General features: G+C 40.3%; 3 protein-coding genes, 1 long non-coding RNA gene and 1 pseudogene across 5 annotated transcripts; 2 read left to right on the top strand and 3 right to left on the bottom strand.

Moving 5' to 3' along the window:
- Window positions 1–4140: 4140 nt before the first annotated feature.
- On the top strand, window positions 4141–5370 carry LOC104456921 (annotated as a pseudogene).
- A 596-nt stretch (window positions 5371–5966) lies between these two features.
- On the bottom strand, window positions 5967–6744 carry LOC120290294. Its single transcript, XR_005548160.1, has 3 exons — window positions 6705–6744; window positions 6449–6591; window positions 5967–6216 (listed from the first exon to the last, which is right to left on the bottom strand). It is a non-coding gene; the product is annotated as an uncharacterized LOC120290294 (long non-coding RNA).
- Window positions 6745–9626: 2882 nt separating this feature from the next.
- LOC108960413 (U-box domain-containing protein 32-like) lies at window positions 9627–12028 on the bottom strand. Its single transcript, XM_039298914.1, has 5 exons — window positions 11945–12028; window positions 11002–11025; window positions 10519–10869; window positions 10124–10423; window positions 9627–9809 (listed from the first exon to the last, which is right to left on the bottom strand). Exons 1-5 carry the CDS (start codon window positions 12026–12028, stop codon window positions 9627–9629), a joined length of 942 nt encoding a protein of 313 aa, XP_039154848.1.
- A 2263-nt stretch (window positions 12029–14291) lies between these two features.
- On the bottom strand, window positions 14292–15808 carry LOC104441017 (probable O-methyltransferase 3). Its single transcript, XM_010054016.3, is given in 3 exon segments — window positions 14292–14609; window positions 15031–15200; window positions 15203–15808. Coding segments are annotated over 3 exon segments (1071 nt in total). The 5' UTR covers window positions 15792–15808; the 3' UTR covers window positions 14292–14297.
- A 6482-nt stretch (window positions 15809–22290) lies between these two features.
- Window positions 22291–25611, top strand: LOC104441001 (protein N-lysine methyltransferase METTL21A). 2 transcript variants are annotated; one of them, XM_010054004.3, is made up of 2 exons: window positions 22291–23023; window positions 25320–25611. In XM_010054004.3, the coding sequence occupies exons 1-2, from the start codon at window positions 22326–22328 to the stop codon at window positions 25321–25323; spliced, it is 702 nt and encodes a 233-aa protein (XP_010052306.1). In that variant the 5' UTR covers window positions 22291–22325; the 3' UTR covers window positions 25324–25611. The 2 variants fall into 2 exon arrangements, with proteins under 2 accessions (XP_010052306.1, XP_018731244.1); XM_018875699.2 differs by lacking the exon at window positions 25320–25611 and adding an exon at window positions 23681–24061.
- Window positions 25612–27245: the final 1634 nt, after the last annotated feature.

Here is a 27245-nt window from a genome sequence, read left to right as displayed (position 1 = left end):
GATCAAATCGTAGCCGGTGAGCAGGGTTCAGTATCAAATGTAGGCGTTGCTGAAGCTGACTCTTCCCAAGTGAAAGCACCTATTAAGGGGGAGCTTAATCATATAGAAGATACTATGGAATCTCTAACTAAAAACATTCCCATGGAATTAAATCATGTAGAAGATCCTAATCATGCTGACAAAGAAGCCATTGATAGTACTAATGTTGTTCAAGAATATTAAGAAATATCTGACGTAATGACTAGAGTTCTTCCTAATCTTCTAGTTACTCAGGAAATTCATGCGAACACTCCTCTAGCTCTAGAACCTACTGTGGAAAATGCCCTTGCAACTGAATTACCTTCCATCCCTATTGGAACTCCTAGCATAACTGGTGAGCAAATTGCTGATCCTGATCATTCTTCTGACTTAGTTATGCTAGATAAAGGGAAATGAGTTGCAAGTATTGAAGAGGAGTCCGAAACTGCTAGACAGAGGTAAGAGGACATTGATATGGTGATGAAACTTAGGGTAGAAACTGACCCTTCAAGAATTCCTGTCATTGATAGCATTGGAGACATGTTATTTCTGCGTACTCTACTTAGAATGATGGAGTATAAGGATAGGATGGAGAGAGATTTGAAGAACTTAAATGTCTTCCTACCAACTTAGCTTGAAGCACTAGACATCGTGGAGCGTACTTTAGAAAATATGCAATACTATGTTCTTGTTCAATTGCCTCTTGTTTATAGAGTTCCATCTCCTGCTCCAATTCCGTCTCTAGCTCTCATTCCAGACCCTAACCTAAACTAACCATCCTCTTCTAAATAATTTTCTATGATTGCATTATTTCTCGAAGTTTAGATTGTTTTGTCGTTTGGTTTGTAATGATTGTGGATTGTTTTGTTAAACTAATCTTCTTACTTTGGTTTGCTCATAATATTGTACTTTATCTAGTGTATTTTTTATTGTTGACAAAAAGGGGGAGAAAGTGGACCAGCAGAATTAAGATTGCAAACTTTACTACACTAACACTTTTTTGCAGATTCTCAAAAGACTCCAAGCATCGCAAAAGCTAAGGGGATTGGTTAAATTGTTCTTATCCCTTATCTTTAAATTCAGAATATTAGCTATAAGAGTTTCGCTAAAATTCTTTTGATCCAGATATTCTTATAATTTGATAGCGCCTCATTTCAAAATTGGCTTTATTCAAGGGCTATTTAAGTTTCACAATTTTTTTATCTTCTTAAAAATTCTGCTCGTGCAAGTTTTGTCATCATAAAAAAATGGGGAGATTATTGAGAAAACATTCCTTAAATGCTTTCGATGATTGACAAAGCTTAGAGATCTTATTTCTAACAAAAAGTATTTTCCTATGGAAAGTTTGATGAAATAAGATCGGACGATATCAATTAGAATCAGAGTTGTGGTTTATTCTTCCTTCCTTATATATTTTGTCAAACAGCTAGGAATGAGTCAAATACATTCGTGCAACGGCTAATGGCGATTGGTTAGATTCCTTGCCATTTTTATAAGAAGTTTCAAAAGGAAAGTCTTCCTAATATCTATCAGAGATTCAATCTTCCTGGAATTTCTTATTAGAGGCGAAACATTCTTTCCATTTATAAACACTTAACTTTTGGAAACTCGAATTACCGTATGAGATGCAGATCATATGGGAAGCTTCACCATCGGTGATCCTGAGGCAATCAAATCTTCTCAACCAAATCTAAGATCAATAGGTAAATTGGCTGGATGATCCTTTTGGAGATATGTCCTATGGGTAGCTTGGACTAGAAGGAATATAAGAGGAGGTCTCGAAGCTGAGAGAATTGAAGCTTTTAAGTCCAAAGTTTGAAGAGCGTTTTGTGATCTTAGACATTTGCCTCTATTGAGCATATTGTGTAAACCTTTTAAAGGCTGAGAGTGTGAGGAGTTGTTTAAACAAACTTGAGTGTTCAAAGCTCAGGACTTGTAACCTCCGATCGGTTTTTCTAGTGGATTCTAGCCAATAGGCTGTAGTGCGAGAGAGTGGACCAAAAGCCAAACCACTATAATCTTGAGTGTACAATCCTCTATCCCTTACTCTTCTATTTATTGTAATAGAATTGTGTACTGGTAAGATTTGACAACTTCATAAAAAGTTGTCTCATTGCAATATTTGTTTAAAGTCTTTCATTTCCGCACAATCACCCATTCACTTCCCTCTAGGTGATAGTTATAGTTATAACATCTTGTACCTTACTCTGCTTCATTTGTGATCGAAGTACCTCATAATATATATGCATCTCTTTGAAAATTTGGTGCTTCTCTTTATACGTACAATCCGATGCAGCAGAGAAAATGAAGTTGGAGGATATACTTGGCCACAAACGAGTCACCACATCTAATCTTTCATCGATTCTCTGCAGGAAATTTTACAATGACAAATCGACTACCCGTCTATTTTCTTATACAAAAATCCCTAAACTGTTTGGATTGAAATTTGACTGCGTATAAATTAGCATGTCCTGATCATCCATGCAAGCTCACGCTCATGTCTAGTCCCATTTTGATAGATTAAGCCCAACAGACTTGACAATACTTGCAGTGTGAACTCATTTACGGCTAATCAAACAGGTACTGACGTTTGAATTGCTAAAGTTAGTGAGAAGCAATGAAATTTGCCGTTTGTCACTCGAAAACGAAAATGCAAGGTAAAGAAGCTTTTAGTTTTCTTGCAATTCTCGTTGTGTTGCCAACAACATCAAGTCCAGGGGGATGAGGACACTCTTCCTGGTGTTCTAAACTTTGAAGAAAGATCATTGATATTCGGATTTAGATTTGGAGACGGACGGCTCATTGCTGCTCAATGCAGCTAATTTCACTGGGGACCGGCACAAAATTAATTGTCCCTAAAAATGTAAGTCCATCAACCAATGTTTTAAAGACTGATGCCTCCTCCCTCAACGTGTAAATTGTTGGGGCTCCCTACTTGCTCTTTAGTGGATTTACCTTGGAAAATATCATACCGTAATACAGTTACCAAACCATGATCATGTTGCATGTTTAATGTCTTACTTTGCCACCGAACAACTCATCATTATTGCAACCCCTAATAAGATGAGAAAATTACAAAACATTGATAGAAGGATGACTAAAAATAATTCATTTTTTACTAAGACGTGATCCTACAAATAAAGTAATGTGACAATCGACCAAGGAAGAGATGGAGGGATCGAATTTAAGTGTTACTTGATTATTCATTAACAGAGCACACACTGAACTATATCATCGATATAAGTTCCAGGGACTTATTTAAGTCGCCATGTCCAATACAATCCAAACAAGGAATTAACGGCAAAAGTAGAACAAGGATTCACCAAACAAAGCAAATGAGCAGAAAGATAATAATCAAGGATAAATCTCAACGAGGGATCAGAGGTCCAAGCGAGAGATTATCTTAGTAGCATTGGACTTTCAATTTTTACAATGCTGATTTTTACTTGAAAGATACTTCAAAATGGTTGACAGACGGTCCATCATTTCTCCAAGGGACTTTGGAGGCTGAAAGCTCCTTAGGAATGCTAAACCAAATGCACCCATCTTGATCAGTAGGACTAGCATCTTCCCTCTGTCTAATCGGGTACTTCTTTTTTTTTTTTAGTAGAATACAGGCATTGATACGAACATGATACGTGGTAGACAGGAAACTTAAATACGATGCTGCGATTTTATTGTGATTCTCTTTTAAATTTGTATTGTAAAGATTTATATTAACGAATGTTGAGAACGAACTTATACGAGTTATGTGTACGGTTACAACACATCAACAACGCAAACTGCAAGCTCTACACATCTGGACTTAATAGCATGGAGACAAAACGGTAATGGGAAGTCCTGAGAATTTGCGTATCGTCTTGGTGATGTAGTCATGCAAAACAAATGATGGCAATAACGCCACGCTCCAACGAAACCCCACCAAAATACCGTGAACGACAATAATCCGCATATTGCTAGGTTGACCAAAGTTCATGTTTCAGCCAAACTCCAGGATTTGCACGCCCCATCAGATCGTCATACAAGCTGAACTTGACTTTGAACCATCAATTTTTGGAACGAGTACTTGAGCTTTTGGGACTGACTAAGCGTAGGAGGATTGATTTCATCTGATTCAGTCCGATGTTTAAGCAAATACTAGAGAGATGGAGGGAGTTAAGTGGTCAGAACAACTGGAAGAACCTCCTGACCTCCTCGACCTTGACCTGAGGCGGTACCTCATCCACTATGGCAAACGGGCCTAAGCAACTCACAACACATTCGATGCCGAGGTCAAGTTCAAGTACGCCGGCGACAGCCAGTACGGCTTGAAAGATTTGTTCTCGAAGGTCGGCTTGTCAATCGCCAACCCTTTCGAGTACACTACCACCAAGTGCTTATACGCGACATCTTCCGTCAAGGTTCCCGGATGTTTTTTTGCTGAGGTCCTGTCCAGGGAAGCCTGGAACAAGGAGTCCAACTGGGCCGGGTATGTTGCGGGGGCGACTGACCAAGGCAAGGCTGTGTTGGGACGAAGGGATATATTGATCGCCTAGAGAGGTACTATTTAGGTCCTGGAATGGGCTAGCGATTTCAATTTTCCGTTGACGCCTGCTACAAAGATACTTGGGGCAAACACCCCGATGCAGATGCAGACACCGCCGCAGATGCAGTCGCAAACGATGTTGATGGTATAATTCCTAAAGTGCACGGCAGGTTCCCCTCCATCTACACCTCGGACGATCCTCACTCAGAGTTCAATAGAACCAGGGCCAGGAAGCAGGTAAGTGTCGTCCTCATCAAAGCATTGAAGAGAGGATTTGGTGCAAAACTCATTATACCTCATGTAGCTCATGTTTTCTCTACTGTGTTTCTAGGCATTGCTCTCACAGTCGCGGTGTTTCTGATGGTTTCTTCACCCGAAATTCCAGGTCCTGACGGAAGTGCAGTGGTTGGTTGACCAATACAAGCAGGAGGAAAATCAGCATAACTATTGCGGGCCACAGCCTAGGAGCAGTGCTTGCATCGCTGAACGCTATCGACATAGCTTGGAACGGTTACAACGGGTCGTGCGGCATCCAATCACAACACCCTGCCCCGAGCCCCCGTGTAGGAGATCTCAAATTCTGCAATATTGCCAACTCCATCCCAAGCCTGCACCTCCTGCGCACTGCCAACTTGCCCGACATGGTCCTGAAGGTCCCAGTGACGGTACTTCAACGCCGGACAAGAGTTGCTTATCAACACTCAACTGTCCAAGTACCTCAAGTACCTCAAGAACATTTACAATTGGCATTCACTAGAGGCGTATTTGCATGGGTTGGCGGGGAGGCAAGGGACGAAAGGAGGATTCAAGTTGGAAGTGAAGAGTGACATGGCACTGGTGAACAAGCACCACTCGTTCCTTAGGGATGAGTATCTGGTGCCGGACGAGTGGTGGGTGATGATGAACAGAAGGATGGTTCAGATATAGGACGGCTCGTGGGAGCTAGAGGATCCTGAGATGGACGTACTATTCATCCAACGATGAGTCTTGAACCTGTGATCCTCTGATCATTTTCCCGTAGCCGGATATGAATCTCTAAAACCCAGGCACCCTAAGTGCCTGACTGCCTGCACAGAGCTAGGTTCGGGACACCTATCCTAATTCCTTATAGAGCAATGTTTGTGAGCTTTGTGAGCAGTGACAAGATGGTTGATGATACAACGAAGGGACTCTTGGTGAAGAATTACAATCAAGCGTGGAGACAATTGGTGCTTGCAAAAGGCAAACTATGCCGATCCATATGGTATTCAATCGTCAATCTCTTGTATGTTCATACATCCACAGGCAAAATCCTCGTACTTTGACGTCAGCTAAGAATTCTCGCTAACCTTTCCCTATCCACATTCCAAGTGAAGAACTTCGTGTGTAGAGAGGGCAGTTAAGTAGTGTATCAACCAACGGGAAGCTGCACACGATGGCCAAATTACTAGACATCTCCAACGTAGAAAATCAGATAAGCCTTGGCCAGAAGAGGGCAAGACTAAGTCAAAAACACATAATAAAACCAAATTTCAAGACGAAAGACATGGAAGGAGTTAATAAAACCAAATTTCAAGACGAAAGACATGGAAAGAGTTGGTTGGCCGAAACAACTGGAGAGGTCAACCTCTGGATCTTCGTAAAAGGACAGGGTCCACATAATTTCTCGGGCCACCTTAACAGCAGATAAATTTCTGCAAAAAGAGAAGGCGGCATAAAAAAATCAATTGCGGGCACAACACATTTCATAAGCAGGGCGCAATGGGTTTTACAACACCAATCAAACCGGCAGGCGCAGAAAATTTGCGAAAGCATTCCAATTCCATTGGTGTGACAACCATCATCTAAACCTTTTAAGTTATTCTATGCAGACTGCAGAATCCTAGTAAGAGAAATAATCATGACGCAATAAATAGAGGAAATTACCTAAAAATGTACCAAAAATTCTTGCTGGATCATTTAGCTGCTTCTAAGTCCGCAGCTTCAACCCCCAGCTTGTTATATATCTCCAGACCTTTCATAATGGATGCAACTCTCTCCATGGCTTTCTTTTGATACGTCATCTTCTCCTGCATAAACAGTAAGGCTGAATCAATATTGATTGTATTCAATCGAATTGGTTTTTATTCTTGGGCTTTACAGCTTTTATGAGCTAATATTGCATTGACAAGCGGTATCTTACCTCTTCAAGTAGGGAATCCCACTCCTTTGGAGAATCTTTTTGGAGCTGCATGCTACCAAGAATTGAGACTTAATCAGATCGACTCAATTCAATGATCGAGAGCTGAGAAAAATTAGAGTTCCGAAACTCACCGCAGATTCGAACTCCTCCATTCGACGTCTTAAAATCCTCCCTATATTTAAGAACAAACAGCCACTTAACACAAAAAAAAAAAAAAAAAAAAAAAAAAAAAACCATTATGTCAAAATCAATCCAACGCACTCACAAGAAAAGGGAAAAAGCTATGGGATGATACTTTCTGCTTCCTTCCATCTTCAATTGACGCTTGCGTGGACTCCTTCACAACAAAGAGATACGGATGGAAATTGAGACGACAGATAATTGATCACATAAATTCTACCTAATAAAGCAACATCTATGAAACGAAACGAAACGAAAGAGAAGCGATTGCGTAGCTCCTCGGAGTGAGCATGACCACCTTATGCTTCGTTGCTTGCTCTTGAAGGGTTTTTTTACACAGATCTGTACTCCAAATATGGTTGAAACGAAACGAAACGAAAGAGAAGCGATTGCGTAGACCACCTTATGCTTCGGGGTTTTTTTACACAGATCTGTACTCCAAATATGGTTGCTGTGTTCAAATCACAGTTTCGAAAAGCACAAATATATCCTAGCTAAAGTGAACAAATCCATTTACCACCAAACTTCTCAACCCAAATCACAAATATTTACAAACCCATTGGGAGAACCAATTTCTCAGATATAATTAAACAAGCGACTCTCGACAGAAAAGGAGAAAAAATATGCGTAACAGGAAAAGGCCCGAAACCTTTAAGAGCCATTGTATGTCCGGCAAACAAATTATGGCCCTCCCACATCATGACAACCTAAGATATGACCATCCATCAAATCTCCAAGACCAATTGGCACAATACCATATCTGCTCGAACGACAACTTACATACTTCATAAAGAAAATTTAAAATCACCCAATCTTATCTAAAATAACTCAAGCATCGATCTTTAACCAACGAACATCACATCAGTTTTTGCTTATAACACTATGAGATTGGAATTGGAAAAAAAAAAACACGGTCATATCTACATTAAGTAAAATCATTAACAATAAACCAGCCACGATTCAATCAAACTCCACACACGACGAAATTCATCGAATTGCAAAAATCTGAAAATCACATCACATAAAACCACCCAGCTTTATAGAATACAATAAGCACATATAACCTTCGTGAACATCACATCAGCAGTCTGTTATTGGAATTGGAAAAAGAAACAATATCTACATTAAGTAACATCATTAACAATGAACCAGCCGCGATTCAATCAACCTCCACAAATGAAAACTCATAGAATTGCAAAAATTTGGAAATTTGGAGAATCTCTAATTCCTCCCCTCTAATCATCCCCTTATTTCGTTCTCCTGACCGGCCGCGGAGGGCATGGAATTGATCGGAAAATCGTCGAAACCAGATTACCGCAGAGCGAGCTGAGATGAGACTATCCAAGTGCACGATCTATCGGAGATAATTGAAGGCGAAAACGGAAATAGCAGACGGGATCAATTCACTCACCAGTCCGTACGTAGGAAGGGGAGATCACTGAGCCGCGGGGGAGGCGACGGAGATCGGCGCCAAATTAGGCGACGGAGCCCCGTGCTGACGTGGAGCCCTGCCTCAATGGCCGCTTGCCATCACGTGGTCAAACGCTGACTCCGCGCTTGATAAATTGTCTGAGGGTTGAGAATTTGTTTAGAAAAGAGGAAAAAAGAGTGAATTTTTCCCCTTTTTTTCCGAAATTAATAAATAATTCCAGGGTGAATTTCGCATTTTTACTAATTCTTTTAAACCCCATTATCCGCTGACAAATGCATGGCCTTACAATCTAACATTTTATCTTGCACAAGTAAATGACGTCAGGATCATTATCCCTTGAGCAAACAAAATAAAAAAATCAATTAATTCAATGGCAATTCGAAAGAATCCTAATAAAATGCATTTCATTTAGAAATTATGGATGAAGAATTTTATCCAAAATTAAGCAAGAGGACTTGTTACGTTTTCATGATTTTTAGACAGAAATGAAAAGGGCATCCATATTTTGCATAATGATGAGGTTGGGCTAGAGAAAGTTGCCGCTTTCCCCTCTCCATCCCAGCGCATTCCAAATCACGGTGCTGCACATTAAATAGTCTAATGCATCATCAGCATGTATGTGCCTAATGTTCGTTACAGGAATGATGATGATGATGCTTATGTTTAACCATTGTCATTATTGTTTCCAGGTATGTTTGGTGCACTCATTATTCAGCTAATGTATCAAGTAATATTAACCAATATATGAGTGACATTGCTAGGAGGTACAAGAAAAAAAGAGAATAACGTTCAAGGAGATGTACTTGGAAGAACATTGCCGCTGAGAGGGAATTTATTTTGCTGTTCTTTTTCTAGAAAACATGAGGTTCTATTGCAGCCTTTAGACTAAAAAGGGAAATAACAGATTTCAAAAGGGGCTGCAGCTCGCACTCCTCATCCATATCTTTGCTCGTCTCTGCCACGCCTGACACAAATGTGATGCTGTAGTAACAGAGATATCCTACAACAAAGCGTCTGTGTTAAATGCCTCTACTGGCTCTTTGATTGCACTACGAAGTGGATATGAAGTTCGAAATTAGCTGTCCTAAGCCATAGTCCACTAGATCAACGTATAAATGACAGCAATTCCCAATGAAAACTCATTAACAGGAGGAAAATAACTATCCCATTGGCGGAACTAAAACAATTCTTTGTTCTGTTCAGCAAGGATTTATATGCAAATCAGCATAACTAATTGGCATCGAGGCTCAAGGGATCATATGAGAATATTTTGGGTAGACAAGTAGATGTACATGAAGGGAGGAACGATTTTACAGCAGCTCTTGCCATACTTGAATGGCATGGAGGAGGGCGTGGTTCGGGACTAAGTTGTTGTGCCCCAACATGAGATTGGTCATACGGGAAGTGTTGTGACCGCTTTGCAACCATCCTTGTATCACTTCTGCTTCGTATGTAATTCCATCAGCCGCTATAAGTGGATTTTTCATGACTTCCTGAAAACCCATGGAGAACCCATCACTCAGAAATTCACAAAGATATGTACTGATGTTTAATGCATATGCCATTTTATTACAGTGATTAAACTCATAAAAGCCCCATTTACTATACCCAACAACATGGCAAATTAGGTATCATGACCAGATAGAGCGTAGTTGGACTTCTGTGTTTCTCTCACCCTGTGCAATTGAAAATTCTAGCTTCTCTGCCTAAATGAGTCACTGTACCCTGTAAACTGGATGCAAATGGAACAAGAGCTGAGCTGCTCCATGACTAAATGTATGTAAAGAGAGAGAACCGAATCCTTTACCTGTAAAATGGGACAGACAAAATGAGCGGGCGCCTTGCTAGGCTCCTTCGAACGAGAACTTGAAGCTAATTCCATAGACAAAGTCCTTATTGACTCGATCACGCTGGAAATTTCCGATACAAGGTCTGGGCAGTCCAGCTTGTTCTGTTCACAGCACCTCAAGCCCAATTGAGCCAACCATTTGGCTTGATCGAGTGGCCAGTCCCCAGCTGAAAAATCGACTACTTTATTGAAATTTCCCTTATCTAGTGCACATTTCACTTCTTTCACAGTACTTAAAGCTGATCTTCCAGTAACAAGCTGTAACAAGATGATTCCAAAAGAATACACATCTGATTCAGGAGTAAGCTGTCCACACTCACTAAAAATTCTGGATCCTCGTAAAGTGAAGTTACCTCAGAATCTGATTTAGCAATGTTAGAATTTTCATACTTGGGAACTAAGCAATAGATGCCAAGGTTGCCAACTTTAGCAACAAAATTGGCATTGAGGAGGACTTTGGAGGATTTTAAATTCCCATGAATAATTGGAAGCTTATGGCAGTGAAGGTAGACAAGTGGAGAGCAAATGTCAGTGGCAATTTGGGTTCGAACTATCCACGGAAGCGGGGCAGTTTTGTTTTTGCCTTTGCACGATAGGCATTCTTCAAGGCTGCCTGCTTTTAGGTATTCGTATGCAAGTGACTGAGATTCTGGACATGCTCCGATAAGTGTGACCAAATTTGGATGCCTCCTTAACACCTCAACCTGCAGTTGAATCAAGAAGCATAATATAAAATCAGTATTAGTGCAAAATTTTAGGTTTAAATGCTCTTTTCTTTTCTTTTCTTTTCTTTCCAAAAAGGAAATAGATAATAGTTGTTCATGCGATCAATGTACCACACGTTTCGAAATCCACTGTTCCTGCAGAACCAAAAGAGAACAGAATCCTTATGGCGACATGTACATGTCAAAGTAGGCCTTTATAAACGGTTCCATATTTTCCTTCTCCAATCCTTTGGGATGGGTCAAAATTGTGCGTTGCCTCAATGATCTTGGCAAAAGAAAAGGAGAGGATCCATGGGCCACGCAAGCTTGGAGTTCTAACTTGTACTGATCTCCTCAGATCTCTTACATTTTTCAGGGCATCTTGATGCTCTACACGTAGTTTGTCTCGTTCTCTCCTTGAAAGTTATCAAGAGTTCTACAGCTAATAGGATCTTCTCCTCCAGCTCTTCACTGCCAACTTGGATTCTTCAACTTGTTTCTCAAGTATGGTGTTCTGTTCCCGAACTATTAGGAGTTCTCGTGTTGTCTCATGGCACTAGCTTTGAAATTCGAAAGTTCAAAATATGCACTTGTCTTTGTGATCTGTTATTAAAATATCTTAAGAGGCAATTGACTGTGTGAATTAGAGAAAACAATCACACATACTTGAGAAGTGAATACTCAGCTCTATAACCTCTTATTGATTTTCTAGTGAAATTCAGGCATTAAATAGTTAGCATGAGAAAGTGGATATAGTCTTGCAATAAGCCAAACTACTATAATTACGATGTGCAAATCCCTTTAATTTTCTATTGTTTTATGGGGAAAAGTAACAAAATAGTCATAAACATTTTATATCGGTATCAATTCAATATTAAACTTTTTATTTGGACCAATTTAGTTCTAAACATTTTCACATTAGTATCAATTCAGTCAATCCCGCTAATTTAAGCCAGAAATTGCTGATGTGGCCACCAGCAATCTTATAATTTTTTTATATTTTTTTCAGATTTTTTAAATTATTTTTTTCTTTTTTTTTCTTTTTCTTTTCTTTTCTCCTTAACCCTTGGCCAACGATGTTGCCGTGGCCGACCATCGTTGGCCATATGCTAGTTGAGGCGAGGGCCGCCGCGCCCTCGCTGGCCACAAGCAAGGGCATTGGCCCTCGCCCAAATCCAAGCGGGGGCCGAAACCCTCACCCATTGGCCGCGGCCCTCGCCCAAATCCGGACAAGGGCCACAGCGGCCTCACTGTGGCCAACGAGGGCGTTGAGCCGTCGCTTGTGGTGAGCGAGGGCCGCCACACCTCGCCTAGATCCAGTGAGGGCCACGGTGGCCAAACCACTATAATTACGATGTGCAAATCCCTTTAATTTTCTATTGTTTTATGGGGAAAAGTAACAAAATAGTCATAAACATTTTATATCGGTACCAATTCAATATTAAACTTTTTATTTGGACCAATTTGGTTCTAAACATTTTCACATTAGTATCAATTTAGTCAATCCGGCTAATTTAAGCCGAAATTGCTGATGTGGCCGCCAAATCTTATAATTTTTTTATATTTTTTTCAGATTTTTTAAATTATTTTTTTCTCTTTTTTTTTTTTTCTTTTTCTTTTCTCCTTAACCCTTGGCCAACGACGTCGCCGGCTGGCCGACCATCGTTGGCCATATGCTAGTCGAGGCGAGGGCCACCGCGCCCTCGCTGGCCACAAGCAAGGGCATTGGCCCTCGCCCAAATCCAAGCGGGGGCCGAAACCCTCACCTGTTGGCCGGCAGCCCTCACCCAAATCCAGACGAGGGCCACAGCAGCCTCACCTGTGGCCAACGAGGGCGTCGAGCCCTCGCTTGTGGTGAGCGAGGGCTGCCACACCCTCGCCTAGATCCAGGTGAGGGCCACGGTGGCCAAACCACTATAATTACAATGTGCAAATCCCTTTAATTTTCTATTGTTTTATGGGGAAAAGTAACAAAATAGTCATAAACATTTTATATTGGTATCAATTCAATATTAAACTTTTTATTTGGACCAATTTAGTTCTAAACATTTTCATATTAATATCAATTCAGTCAATCCGGCTAATTTAAGCCGAAATTGCTGATGTGGCCGCCGGCAATCTTATAATTTTTTTATATTTTTTCATATTTTTTAAATTATTTTTTTCTTTTTTTTCTTTTTCTTTTCTTTTCTCCTTAACCCTTGGCCAACGACGTCGCCGGCTGGCCGACCATCGTTGGCCATATGCTAGTCGAGGCGAGGGCCGCGCGCCCTCGGCCACAAGCAAGGGCATTGGCCCTCGCCCAAATCAAGCGGGGCCGAAACCCTTACCCGTTGGTGGCGGCCCTCGCCCAAATCCAAACAAGGGCCACGCGGCCTCACCTGTGGCCAACGAGGGCGTCGAGCCCTCGCTTGTGGTGAGCGAGGGCTGCCACACCCTCACCTAGATCCGGTGAGGGCCACGGTGGCCTCACCTGTGGCCGGCGATGGCGTTAGGCCCTCGCCTATGGCAAGCGAGCCGCCATGGCCCTCCCTTGGATCTGAGCGAGGGCCTAACGCCCTCATCAGCCACGGGCGAGGGCTATCGCGCCCTCACTGGCCAATGGGTGAGGGTTTAGGCCCTCGCTTGGATTTGGCCAGGGGCTGACGCCCTCGCTTGTGGCCGGTGAGGGCACGGCGACCCTCTCCTTGACCAGCTTGTGGCTGGTGATGGTTGGTCAACCGACAATGTCATCGGCCAAGGGTTAAGGAGAAAAGAAAAAGATTAAAAAAAAAGATAAAGAAAAGATTAAATAAAGGAAAAAATTAAAAAATCTGAAAAAAAAATTATAAAATTTGTCTACATGGTGCCACATAAGACCACCGATGGCCACATCAGCAATTTTCGACTTAATTTAGCTAGATGAACTGAATTAGTACCAATATGAAAAAGTTTAGAATTAAATTGGTTCAAATAAAAAGACTACGACTGAATTAGTACCGATACAAAAGGTTTAGAACTATTTTGGTACTTTTCCCTTGTTTTATGTAATAGCTTACTGCACACAAGAGAATCTGATCACAGCATAGTTTCTCTTCAGACTTTGTTCATTTGTAATTGGAATTTTGACCGTCTTAATTCCTTTTTGATTTGTTATGTTTGTGCATAATCACATATTCATCCTTCTCTAAGTGATAGTGTTAGCCACTCAAAAATAATTTTTGTCCTGACCAACCAAAAGTAGCTGTATTAAATTATATATGATTAGATTAATGTTAAAATAGTGAATACTTAGGCCTTGAATTATTAAACGGAATGCTGCATGTTTATTGCAACACTCACAAGAGTAGCATCAGTACACGATCACAAAAAGCCAACAGCCAAATCAAGTTATTACCCAGAACAACGACAAAGGGAAAAAAAGAAGAAGAACAACAACAACCCAATCATCAAGGATAAACCTCAATGAGGGACCGAAAACCTAATACAGGATACATCTTATAACCTCCAAAGCCGGCATCGAAAAAGAGCTCTGCCCATTCCTTTTCGGTCCTCTCTCTCGATGCATGGGCCATCATCATCGCTATGTCGACTGCAAGCTCCAATTCCATAAACTTCTCATCCTTGGCATTGTCATGGTTTTTCATAACTGTTTCCACGATGATCACCTTACCTACTTTGTCCTTGGTCGACGATATTGCTGATTTGCATTGCTTCAATATCTTAATGCAGTCTTCATCGTTCCAATCATGCAAGACCATCTGCAATGTTTCATTTTTATTGATGAGATTTACAAACTCGTTAGGTTTTTTTTTTTTTTTTAATGGACTTGTGACAGTCTAGTAATAACGCCCTTGCTATTTCCATTAAAGAAAATAAATGAGAGAACCATTAGTAGTTCGTGTTGACGGCGTTAACAGGATTTCGAGAAGAAGAGGAGCGTAACACAGCTTGACCCTCAGGCTCGGGAAGTATGGTCAGATTCGTAGGACCAAAACTATCTCAGCTCATAACGGTTGTTGTCAGCCGACTGAAAATGCTCTGTAATCACGAAGCCTATAAATTCTAAAGGAGTACTTGACATATTTCAAACCATTTGTAATTATTGTGCGATGTAATTAAAATATCTCCATTAAGTTAAATTCAATGAGGATATCAACAAATTATGCGTTCCTTACTTACCTTCAAAATGATTGCGTCAGCAGGTGGAATTCCCTTGAACATGTCTCCTCCAACATACTTCATGTTGTTACTTCCTGGTAAGTCGGCCACCACATGTGGAAGATCGAAGACGGTGCATTCCAACGTGAACGCATCAGCGATGGCCTTGGCCATCAGCCCCGTCCCTCCCCGACATCAACCAGCGAATTTATATCCTCAAACACCCCGGCGCACTCATTAATCACCACGGTCGCCAGTAATCGACTATCGCTAGCCATGGCATCGTTGAACAACTGGTTGAACTTGGGGTCTTGAGCAGTGTATTCCCAGACCTTCATTCCATATGCCGTCTCAAATGTGGTACGGTCGTTGTTCAAGAACCAAGCGCTCAGGCAATCGTACGCCTTCATGACGCTAGGGTCAAGCATGGCCAGTACCATAGCCGCTGAATTGAAGGGACTGTCCTTAACTAGGAGCTCGGATGCGTGGTTCAGCGCGTAACCAATTTGATCACTCGGCTCAAGCCTTCTCTCTTCAAAGAAGCCAGAGTGAACAAGAACACGCATCAGACGGTGGACGCAACCGGACTTTGTTGGTTGAATTTGAAGTGCGGCAACAAGCTCGGACACAGTCATGGGTTGGCCGTGTTTGTGGATAGCGTCTGGTATGTTTAGCTGAACGGCACATTTCAAGAACATGCCCGTGAGGTTGAATACGGAGTTCCATACGTGAGCTTGAGCTTTGAGAAGCTCTCCAGTGTGCTCTCCAGTAGGACAATCCATGTTCACTTCTCTCTTGGGTTTGCGCCTAATTCAGACACTATCGAGATCTGAAGAAAGTATGATGTTAAATATTGAAAGCTAACGCTAAACAAGAAAAATCTAAAATTAAAAGAAAAAAGGCGGAAAATGTTCGAGTTCCATTAGGATAACATGGGTCCTACTACTTACCGTTTAGGGTGCAGCTTAGCTGACCGCCCTCCGTCACAGCTAAGGACCGCACAATTTGGATTTCCATCTTTTACCGAATTTTTATTTTTTCTTTTTGTAAGCTTAAATTGAGAGATAAAATTGTAAGTGGGCCTACACAATCAATTTTCATGAATATGATGAAGGAAAAAATAAATTAGATACCGAAATATAAATTATTACTAGTAAAAAATATTATCACCTACAAAAAATAAATCCTTAGTGTTTTCATGTTCTCCAGTATCATGATGCTTTCATGATTAGCATCTTCAGTTGCATTGTTCATCTTGTCTTCATCACCACCATTATTTTCATTGGTGATGTTGCTTTCAATACAAACTCCATCCATTTGAATGAGAAGTCAACAAAAATTTAAGAAATTAATGAATCTTTTAAGAAATTAAATTTAAGAAAAATTTAAGAAATGAACTCCATCCATTTGAACTCCATATATCTAAAATATATAGATACAAACTAAAATTCAACAACAATAAGTACCTCTTACTTTCTTGCAATAGGAAAATTAGAAATTAATAAATCTTTCTCCATGGTTATGACTTATTCAATCACAAAATTGTATAACAATCGATGTTCAAAGCATACAAGATAATTACACATTCTACCAAAAAAAAAAAAAGTAATTACATTTCTATTTTTGAGTTATAAAGTTTTTTTTTATTTGGGAATAATATCTACATAATCTCTTCCTTTGGCTAGAGAATAATATCCACTATTTTAAAAGTTGCAACTATCTTCATATATTTCTTACTATTTAATAGTATTGTAGGATTTGTTTCTTATTGTGTGAATATTATTACTTTAATTTTGTTTCTCAATTTGAGCTTGCAGTAAAGAATTATACAAATCTAAAAAAAAAGTAGGGTAAAAATGAAATCGGTTGAGGAAAACATTTAATAGATGTATATAATGATATTAACAATTTCTTTTAGCATGTGATAATATTTTTTAACTTGACATTATTTATATTTCGGCATCTAATATATTTTTTCTTTAATCATATTCATGAAAAATTGATTCTGTAGGCCAATTTACAGTTTTATCTCTCAATTTAAGCTTGCAATAAGAAAACATTAAGAAAAAAAAAAGGTAGAAGACGGAAACCAGTTGAAAAAGAGCCGGTTTCCATCCAAAACGAGGGTCCTTAGCCGAACGTTACTCCATCGTTGACAAAGTGACGGTCAGTTAAGCTGTCACGTTTGCTCTGTGCTCTCCACCATTTGTGGCTGGATCTCCACAGATTTGAAAAAGTCGATGTTCAGATGAAAAATCAACTTCCTTGCCATTTCCAATAGGGCTGAGAAATTTCATCAACTGTCATCCGCTAAATACCGCGATTCATCCTAGCGGGGGCCAATAACCCAAGAAAATAGAAAAAGGCACAACAATATCCATCGTGACTAATCTAAGCCGACCCTTCAGACATGCAAGAGAGATGCAACATTTCACCAAAGTGACAAATTCAACAAAAATTTTCATACTCACAAAAGAAATACACGACCTTTGGTCCGTGTAAAATATATAGTAATTGTTAGTATTTCATCCATAATCGATAAGTTCAAACCTTCATTCAAAAAGTCTTATTCTAGAAAAAAGATTATAAGTACTTGTTATAGGGAAAGAGAAAGGGAGATGATTTTTTTTCACTTAAGTTTAGAGAAAATAATGTCATTTTAGTATCGAGAAAACACTATAAACTCACTATTAATTTTTTTTTTTTTTTTTGGGGTGTCAAGTTATTCAAACTCAGCATGATAACGTATTTTATTATTTTGAGTTGAAATACATGGCTTCTTTGGAAGACACTTTTCCACGAAGACCCAATCATCGTGGCTCTGCAAAGCTGAATCCCGTCTGGTATGTGTATAATCCAGCATGCCTTCAAAGGGAAAAGTAGATTTCCACTCTCTAAAATCATTACACATTCACCCCTAGATTAATTAGGTTGCGCATGTCAAAAGCACATTTTTATATTCTATTCTCTATACGAGTTTCTGAGTAAAGTAACACATTTGGTAATTGCATAAAAATTTTATCTTCGGAATAGAAATGCATTTGTTACGATCCCGATTTTTTTGTGACTTGGAATTTCTTTAAATTTTTAAAATAATTTTATTATATTTTTCTCTTTTTTATTTTAGAGTCAATACCCTAAAAAACCCCAAACTAGTACATGTGTACCAAATTTATCTCAAACTAATTTTTTATCATGAAAAATTCTAAACCGATACACTTGTGACAAATTTACCCCAACTAATCATAAAAAAAATCACAAACTGATATGTTTGTGATAAATTTATCCCAATAGTTTATTCGACCACCAAAAACCCTAAATTGGTACATTGTTAAATTGAATTAATACCACTAAAAATTACAAAAAAATGTATAATTGTGACAAATGGAAAGTAAAATCACAAACTAGTATGCACGCGAAAAGCAACTTGATATGGGCACCAAGGGCGGCCGTTTAGTTCTGCTTTGATGAAATGATTTTAGAAAAATATAAATATTTTTGAGGTAAAGGATTTTTCAAAATGCTATATAGTTTTGTAAATTGTAACTACATATAGCATTGGAAAATAGTTTTGGCGTAAATACCGTTTGGTAAACCCACATTTATAAAAGATTTTTGATATTTTTAATTTTTTTTTAATTTGAAAAATTAATCTGACAAAACTTGACCATTAACCAACCATCGGCGGTTAGATCTAGCTACTAGATGGCTAGATCTGATGGCCTGAGGTCGCATCTCCAGGCGACACCACTTGAGTTGCGGGTTGTGCCACCCCGGGCGATGGTCGCCGGGGATATACAACCCTTAGCAGTAGTGGTGGTTGCAAGAGAAGTTTGACTCTTAGGTGGCGGATTGAGGAAGACAAATGGTCATGGACAAAGGAGAAAGAAAATGAACATTGACGATGGACAGTGGACTTATATTTCAAAAATATAGCATTGGCTTTTTAGCATTTCAAAAACACTTGTCAAACGCTTTGAACCAAATGAGGCCCAAGTCATGGAAGGCAAGATCCAATAAGGTTTCTATCATCTATATGTCGATTACAAGGAAAAATAAAATGGGGTTCGACTTTTATGTGCCAACCAAAAAGGTCTTAGTTTTCTTGTAAGCTCTAACCCGTCAATTATTCTATTCCATGAATCGGATCCTTTATCAACTCTCAAAATGATCAAAAGATTCTCATTTTTTATGTAATTCTATTAAAAAAAAAAATCCCTAACACCCTCTTCCCCCGGCTTCCTCTCTCTTACTCCCCTCGACCTCCACTAACACCCGTCCCTCCCTCGACCGCCACCATTGCCAATCGCTAGCCTCTCTTTTTCCAACAACACACTTCGCTACGACACCAACCCCCCGGCCCCCGGGGGCCCTCTCTACCCCCGGCCTTCACCCTGTTAGAACTAATGCGTTAGCATGCAAAGGCAGTGAAGGATCGCAACCTCGAGTTGGTAGGCCATACCACAATGCGCGTAGCAGCACCGTGATAAAAGTGATGTCCGCATGAAGGAGGAGGTGGCATTATAAGGGCTTGCTCGGGGAATAAGAAAGAAAAAGGGGGGAAAAAGGGAAAAACATATCTCAATCTTTCATTTTAAGTTGATGATACGTCATTTATTTGGAAGGTAAATTGATGATATAAATTTACCCAACTAAATCGAGAAGATCCTAATCTTTGTTCAATGATCAATACATTCGTAATGTGACCCAAGACATGTAATGAACTCCTGCATAAGCTTTTTATTGATTCATTAAGCACAAACACAGCCCACACAAACTTAACTCGTCATTTTCTGAGAGTGACCTGATGTTGCATGTAGTCCATTGACTTTACATAAGAACAGTAGCGTGCCTTGATATTCTAGGATTCTCTCTTTCGCTCGGAGGATACTAACGACACGTAAATAAAGTCGAGAATTACTCGAAAATAAGGAGAAGGAGAATTGCCATGGCACCAAAACAAAGCTCGTGATCCAAGAAACGGAAAAAGTCTTGCCCACTGACTCCGTTCTCTTCATAATCTGTAAGCCAGATTGTATTAATGCAGAATTAATGTTTCTGCAGCAAACAGATTCAGAAGTTCACTCCCCGCCGAACTAAGCTACCAGATTTGATCTAAGCCTTGCCTCATTTCCCTCGTGAAGTCAACTCAACGGAGAACTCATTTCCCACATCCATCAGTCCGAAGACACGTAAGAATTGATATCGATCTGCAAAGCAGTTGACTACTAAAGTGGATATAGATGGGAGACTTTCGGTACAGGCAATTAATGGGTCTAATTAACTACATGTGCCTCTTCGACGTGGCTAGGGTTTGGTTCTCAATGGTTTAATTAGGTGTAGCTTATGTCAAATTGATAGAAAACGTGAGCTGCAACATACCACTAGGTTGATGGGAATGTCTATTTTCTTCTCCTAAACTTTGGTGAGGGAAGAAAATAATGGTTTGCAATGACGTTGTTCATGATGAAAGGTGTGGCTGCAGCAAGCATTTACTAGAGGTTTGGAGTCAAACCTAGCTGCCAACGCTCAAAAGGGAGGCAATTCGGCACATCATGAATAGAATTGTGGTCCCTCATAACTAGTCATGACGTAAATTTACGTCTTTGATTTGTTCCTTTTGACTATTTTTTCACATTGCACCGTTCAAAATCTTGACGGTCCAACTTTCTCTAACTCACTAATAACCACAAAAAATACTAAACTCAAATCATCAATTTATGTGGCAAAAAAGTAATCCCATATGACCACTATTTTCCGGCAACTGCATCCACAAGAGGTTGGATGAATGATCAGCGTAACAAGATCATTAGATCAATCAATTACTCATTTAATTGCTAAGGCTCTATATATTTAGCAAAAATGAATGATTTTAAAAATATTTCCAAAAAGTAATTGCTTGTATTGATTGGAACAATTAATTAATAAAAAATATTTTTATTATCAATAACAATTTATATATCTAATTATTTTTTGTAAGCAATGAAAATATTCTCCATTTATTCATATTTATAAGCAATATAACTGATCGTTTTTAGGAAAATATTATGCAAACTATTTATTTTCCATGAAAAAAAGAAAAACAAAGCAAGTTCAAACCAAGTTCCATGAATTGGCAAATCATTTTTAGGAAAATAGTGTTTTTTTTTTAATCTTTTTAAATGCCAACCAACGCAGTATTCTTATCCCTACCGATTGTGCAAAAGCAGACCCATGTCAGAAAGTCCAAACCAAGTTCCATGAATTGGCATATAAAATCATTATTTGGAGGAAAATCTTCCAAAAAATTCTAAACCTATTACACTTTTGCCTATTTGGTTGTAAACTTTACAATTTTGCTAATTAAATACTAAACATTTTTATGTTTTGCCAATTGAATCGATTCAACCAATTTTGTTTGGAAATTATTGATGTGGGTGATAGCCGTCTTATATGGCATGGCCGTCGCTTATGTAGATAATTTTTTGAATTTTTTCTTTCTTTTTTTTTTGCTTTTTTTTTCTTCCTTTTCTTTTTGTTTTTCTTAGATTGAGGGCCAACGACCCTTGCTAGCCAAAGCAAGGGTGTGGTAGCCCTCATTCAGACCTTGCAAGGACCACCAAGCCCTATCGCAACCATTGATTTGGCTAGTGAGGGCATCACAATAGTCACCTAGGCCCTCAACAGCCATAGGCGTGAACCCTCGTGGCAATTGCGAGGGCTATGACACCCTCACCTAGTGCTGGCAAGATTCGCTAGCTTTGGCAAGGGTCAACCTCCTCAAATCTAGTGAGGCCAAGCCTTATCGAAGTTGGCAAGGTCGCCCTTTACCAGATCTCGACAAGGTCAAGCCTCACCCCAAAAGTCTATGAGGCCAACCCTTGCTAGCCTTTGGTAAGGGGTGAGCCTTGCCAATCATCGCCTTTTATCAACGGACATAGATAGAAAGAAAAAAAAAAAAGTAGAAAGATAATAAAATTTGCAAAAATTGTCCACATTTGCATGGCTTTGCCACATGAGAAACCCGGCGTCCATGTTCCGGCAAAAAGTGGTTAGGTTAATTAAATTGAAAAAATTTCAAAAAATTTAGAACTAGATTGACACAAGTGTAATAAGTTTATATATATTTTTTCTGTTTTGTGATGTTCCTCATTATTGGCTGAAAACTTGAGTTTAGCATTTTTGCAAATGGATTTCCTATGAACGAATGCGAATGAAAGGTCCATGTCGAAGGCCCATTTTCAGATCCACGCCGGGAAGCCCATAAACAAAACCCTCGAGTCTCAACCCGACAAACACACACAATCGCAGAGGGAGAGAGAGTAGAGAGAGAGAGGATGAAGTTCACGGACTCGCCGGTGATCGAGCTCCCGGTGGGCGACGCCCGCCTCTCCGTCCAGCAAGACAACGGCTCCATGCACGTCGGCACCTCCGTCTGGCCCTGCTCCCTCGTCCTCGTCAAGTTCCTCGACCGCTGGGCCCGCCCCGACCCGGCCCACAACCCCTACGCCCACCTCCTCGACTTCCGCGGCAAGCGCGCCGTCGAGCTCGGCACCGGCTGCGGCGCCGCCGGCATGGGCCTCTACCTCCTCGGCCTCGCCGACATCGTCCTCACCGACATCGCCCCCGTCATGCCGGCCCTCCGCCACAACCTCAAGCGCAACAAGCCCGTCCTCCGCAAGACCCTGAAGACCGCCGTCCTCTACTGGAACAACGGCGACCAGATCAAATCCCTGAACCCGCCCTTCGACATCGTGGTCGCCACCGACGTGGTGTACATCGAAGAGTCGGTGGGGCACCTGGTGGGGGCGATGGCGGCGCTGGTGAAGAGCGACGGCTTGGTGCTGCTGGGGTACCAGTTGAGGTCGCCGGAGGCCGATAAGCGGTTCTGGGAGCTGTGTGAGGAGGTGTTCGTGAAGGAGAAGGTGAGGCACGAGGATCTGCATCCCGACTACGCGTACGAGGAGGCTGATGTTTTCATTCTTAGGAAGAAGAAGGAGGACAAGGACATGGACAAGGACAAGGAGGACGAGTTGTGAGTTCTCTTTGTTCTTCCGGAGATTCTGATACTGTTGTACCTTGCTTGTTGCTACCATTTTCCATTAGTGATACGCGATTGTATGTCGTCGGCTAGAAATATTGCAATGGTGTGTAAACACTCATAGATGGATTAAAAAAAAATTAGACTTTCTTCTGATAAATCTTGCTCTTGTGAATTTTTGGATTGCCTATTCTCTTGGTTCTTCTCGGGGACTTATCTGGTGGTTTCGGTGGATTGCTGGATCGTTGAAGTTGAAATGTAGGGTGCGTTAAGTTGATTCAGACGAGTTGATGGCTTCATTCCCTTGGTTCAAAAAACAATGACCAACCTTTGTTTGAATGTATAGGATTTAAGATATAGGGTAAGCTAGATTGTATAAAAGTAGCTAATACATGCCTGCCAATTTTGCTGACTGCAAATGCAAGTCTGGAACGACTTTAGCATTCAAATTGTCCTGTGCTTCGGAGAAATGGGTGGATCCTATACATAAGGTATTTCGTGTTTTCCCTGATGTTTTAGAATCTATGAACGAATGAAACATATCCTAATCAGTAGTTTGGTGAGTCGAGCTCTGGATTGCTTGTGTTTTAGAATCTTTGAACGAATGAAACATATCCTAATCAGTACTTTGGTGATGAATGGTTATTACAGGAATGATTATGGCCCGCAGGAAGGCAGTGAAAGTGTAGTGCCTGGTTGAACTATTCGTATTTCAGGTCAAGTTCTTAAAAGTGAAAAGGCAGATAGAAAATCATCTGGTGATGGTACTCATGATGCCAATTTGCTGTGATAATTCTTCACTTCTCACGGACCATCTATTATAAGTCCTAGTGCCAACTGCCAACTAAAGCTAGTATTGTCAGAGGGGTAGTTCCAGGATACGGATGCACAGATGAGCCAATGGGGGTGCTCCGCCTTGATTTCTAAATCAATGTCAATCAACGATGAAAGTTATGAGATCATGAATGTCATGTCAGATTTTACTAATGAAATGGCAGAAATGGTAATTCAATGTGTTATTATCTGTGGTGAGCCAGTGATATCATCCTATTATCACAATATTTTCACCCTTTCCTGAATGTACATTTTCATTCTTTCTCATAAAACTAAACTCTACTTAAGTAACACAGATCATTTTCATAGGGGAAGAGGAACATTGAAAGGGCTGAAAGAGTAGTGACAGGATGTAAATGTTGATATCTAAACAAAAGGAAAACAAAAGCTCTTACAAGAATTTGCTCCTGCTTCAGACCCAGAAATAAAAGTTAGATGGGACTAACAGAATATTGACCCTAGATAAAGTGAAGGTTTGGACGTTCAGCTTGGGGTAGGGCTGGTAGTTGGTCCATTGCCCCTCTCCCAAGCGCTGCGTTACCATGATACCCCCACTAAAACCCCCACTATTCTTTTTGACATCACCATGAGCTAAGATCATGTCTATGGCTTTTTGCTGTGAAACAAATGTAAAAACGTCAAGACCACCATCCAAGAGAACATTGGGGAAAAAAATTTATGATGATCATGATTTTGAATGCTCCGCCCATCACAAAGACTGGTGATGACCGTGGGGAAGAAAAATGATGTGTGATAAACATTGGAATTGACTGTGTTGCTTATGAACTCAGTTAAATAACTGTGTGTCTGTTGTTGTAAGCTACCATTCAGCTGCAGTCATTACCACAGCTTTCATATTTCTAAGTGAGATTAAGTCAACCTGTGTCTCTGTGAGAAGGTCTGGAAAGAGTAGTGTTAAACTAGTCATATCAGAAGTCACAAAGAGCAACCTCAGGAGATTTCATTATGAAGTAGATATGGACATTTTGCACGCGCTAGTGCTAATGGCTTCCTTTACAAAAGTTGACCTGCAGCTTAGTCTAGTCCAGGACAATCTGGGGACCAACGCACAAATGAAATCGTTAGTAGTCATGAGTCAGAAAAGCTCAAATGTCCACTTTGAAAACACATCCTGATGTTGCACAGAGGAAGTTTATTGCAATGGTTAATAATGTTCTTTTGCATATTAACTCGAGTTATTGAGTAGCCTAGCCCAGGCTTATGTGCTGCTCCATTTCTCTGTTAATTACTACCATATTTCTTTGTTAAATAAGAAAGACGCATCAAGTCCTCAGGTAGATTAGTCGAGCATGTCATCTATCAGACATGAAAGATTGATCAGGTTCCCTTCAAGTTAATCTATTATCATGCCTATCAATTTTGCTTCACCTCTGTCTTATCCTGTTCCACATGCTTGTCTTTGTCGAAGTAATGTTTCTTTTCCTTTTATGCCCAGGTAAGAGAACGATGAACTCATCCCACCATATCACATTCATCAAATTGTTATAGCTTCTGTGCACCACAGACATCATATATGTGCTTTTCTCTTTGTATATACAAGTATGGTATTAAGCAAGTTTTTCGATTTATCAACTATTCTCATACACAGGACTGAAAAATTATAACTAGATCAACTCTCTCGTATCTCCTTCCTACTGGCACAATATTCGTCTTCTTGCTTCTCTCTCCTATTTTCAATAGCAGAGGCCAATGCACCAGCTCTCTCACTCATATCCTCACCATAAGCCTTCTTTCAGTCTCTGCGATTGCATGTTCCCTTTTATGCTTAACTGACAGCATCAGGGACACAAAAGGCAAGGTCCGGTATGGATTTGCCAAAACTAAAGGGCTGTGGGCGATTGCTGCATCGGTGAAGCTCTCACGTGCTGATGCAGAGAAATATAAGTTGAAGGTGATGGACTCTTTTGCACGCATTCATGTCAGCACTGGTCTTTGCGGTGGCTGCGTGCTTTTTATCAGATTGTTATCAAGTGAGCTGGCCAAGTGGCTCCTAGAGGTCCGAGGTGTTTGTGCCGTTTTCCTTTTGCTGTGTCCGACCTTGCGCCATGGAATTGGCTTTCTTCTTTCACGCTGAGTAGTAGAACCAGTAACAATAACATCATAGTACATTCGATGCCTTATAGTGTGTGCATGTCTGGTACCTTACTCCGTGGTTCATCTGTGATCTATGTATCTCATAGTATGTATGTATCGCTTCAAAAATTCGGTGCTTCTCTTTTATACGTACAATGCAATGCAGCAGAGGAAAAATGGAGTTGGAGGGTATACTTGGCAACAACTCATTTACCAACAACTGAGTCACCATATATAATCTTCATCGATTCTCTGCAGGAAATTTTTCGATGATAAACCGACTACCCTTCTGTTTTCTTAAAGAAAAATCCCTGAACTGTATGGATTGAATTTTGGCTACGTATAAATTAGCCTGTTCTGATCATCCATGCAATGTCACGCTTATTTCTAATCACATTTTGATAGATTAAGCCCAACAGAAGCATGATCTGAAACTTGAAATATTTGCAGGGTAAACACTCGTTTAATTCTAATTCCATCACTCTCGTTAAACTTGACTTCTCAAACACGTACTATCGTCTGAATTACTACAAAGACAGTGAACAGGCAATGAAGTTTGCCGTTTTAAACAAAAATGAGCGAAGGTAAAGAAGCTTTTAGTTTTCTTTTTCCTTTTTTTTTCCTCCTTTTTCATCATACTTTTATTTTCTAAAATTCTAACGTGGCTGGCGAGGCTTGCGGCAGCGAGTGCGAGGCCATGGCTGCTTTTGCCGCCTTCACTTGCAGCTGGTGAGGTTGGCCTCACCCAGATTTAGCTTTGTAATGGTCTGGGCGGGCAAGGCCAGGGCCTTGCTGGTCATAGGCAAGGGTGGCCATGGCCTTGCCCAGATTTGGGGAGGCAACCTCGCCCGCGGCGGCAATAGCTGAATAAATTTAATTGACAAAATAAAAAAGATGTATAATTAAATTAGTACAATTAAAATACTGAAGACCGAGTTGACAGGAGTGCAATAAATTTAGAATTTTTTTTGTTATTTTTCTCAACAACATCAAGGGGGTGAGTGTCGCGGGTCAAACACCACCACGTCATTAATCTAAAGAAATGCCAAGTCATCAGTCCAAGAAGGCTCATCAAAGTCATTAGATTCTAAGGGGACTCCATCGGATTTGCTTGACAAGGATGGATTTACTTTATCTTTTGATAGAGCCAATCTCCATCGTCAGAATAATATGACAAGGATCGATGTCCTCTATCATTAGATCAAGTGGATCTCTACTGTCGGATTGATTAGACGAGAATTGACATCATCTACCGTTAGTTCGTGTAGAATATCAATTGTTGTAATCA

The sequence above is a fragment of the Eucalyptus grandis genome, chromosome 1 (assembly GCF_016545825.1).
Source record: "Eucalyptus grandis isolate ANBG69807.140 chromosome 1, ASM1654582v1, whole genome shotgun sequence".
NCBI classification, from domain to species: domain Eukaryota; kingdom Viridiplantae; phylum Streptophyta; class Magnoliopsida; order Myrtales; family Myrtaceae; genus Eucalyptus; species Eucalyptus grandis.
Note: the sequence above shows the minus strand (reverse complement) of the source record. Positions and strands in the feature narration are given on the sequence as shown.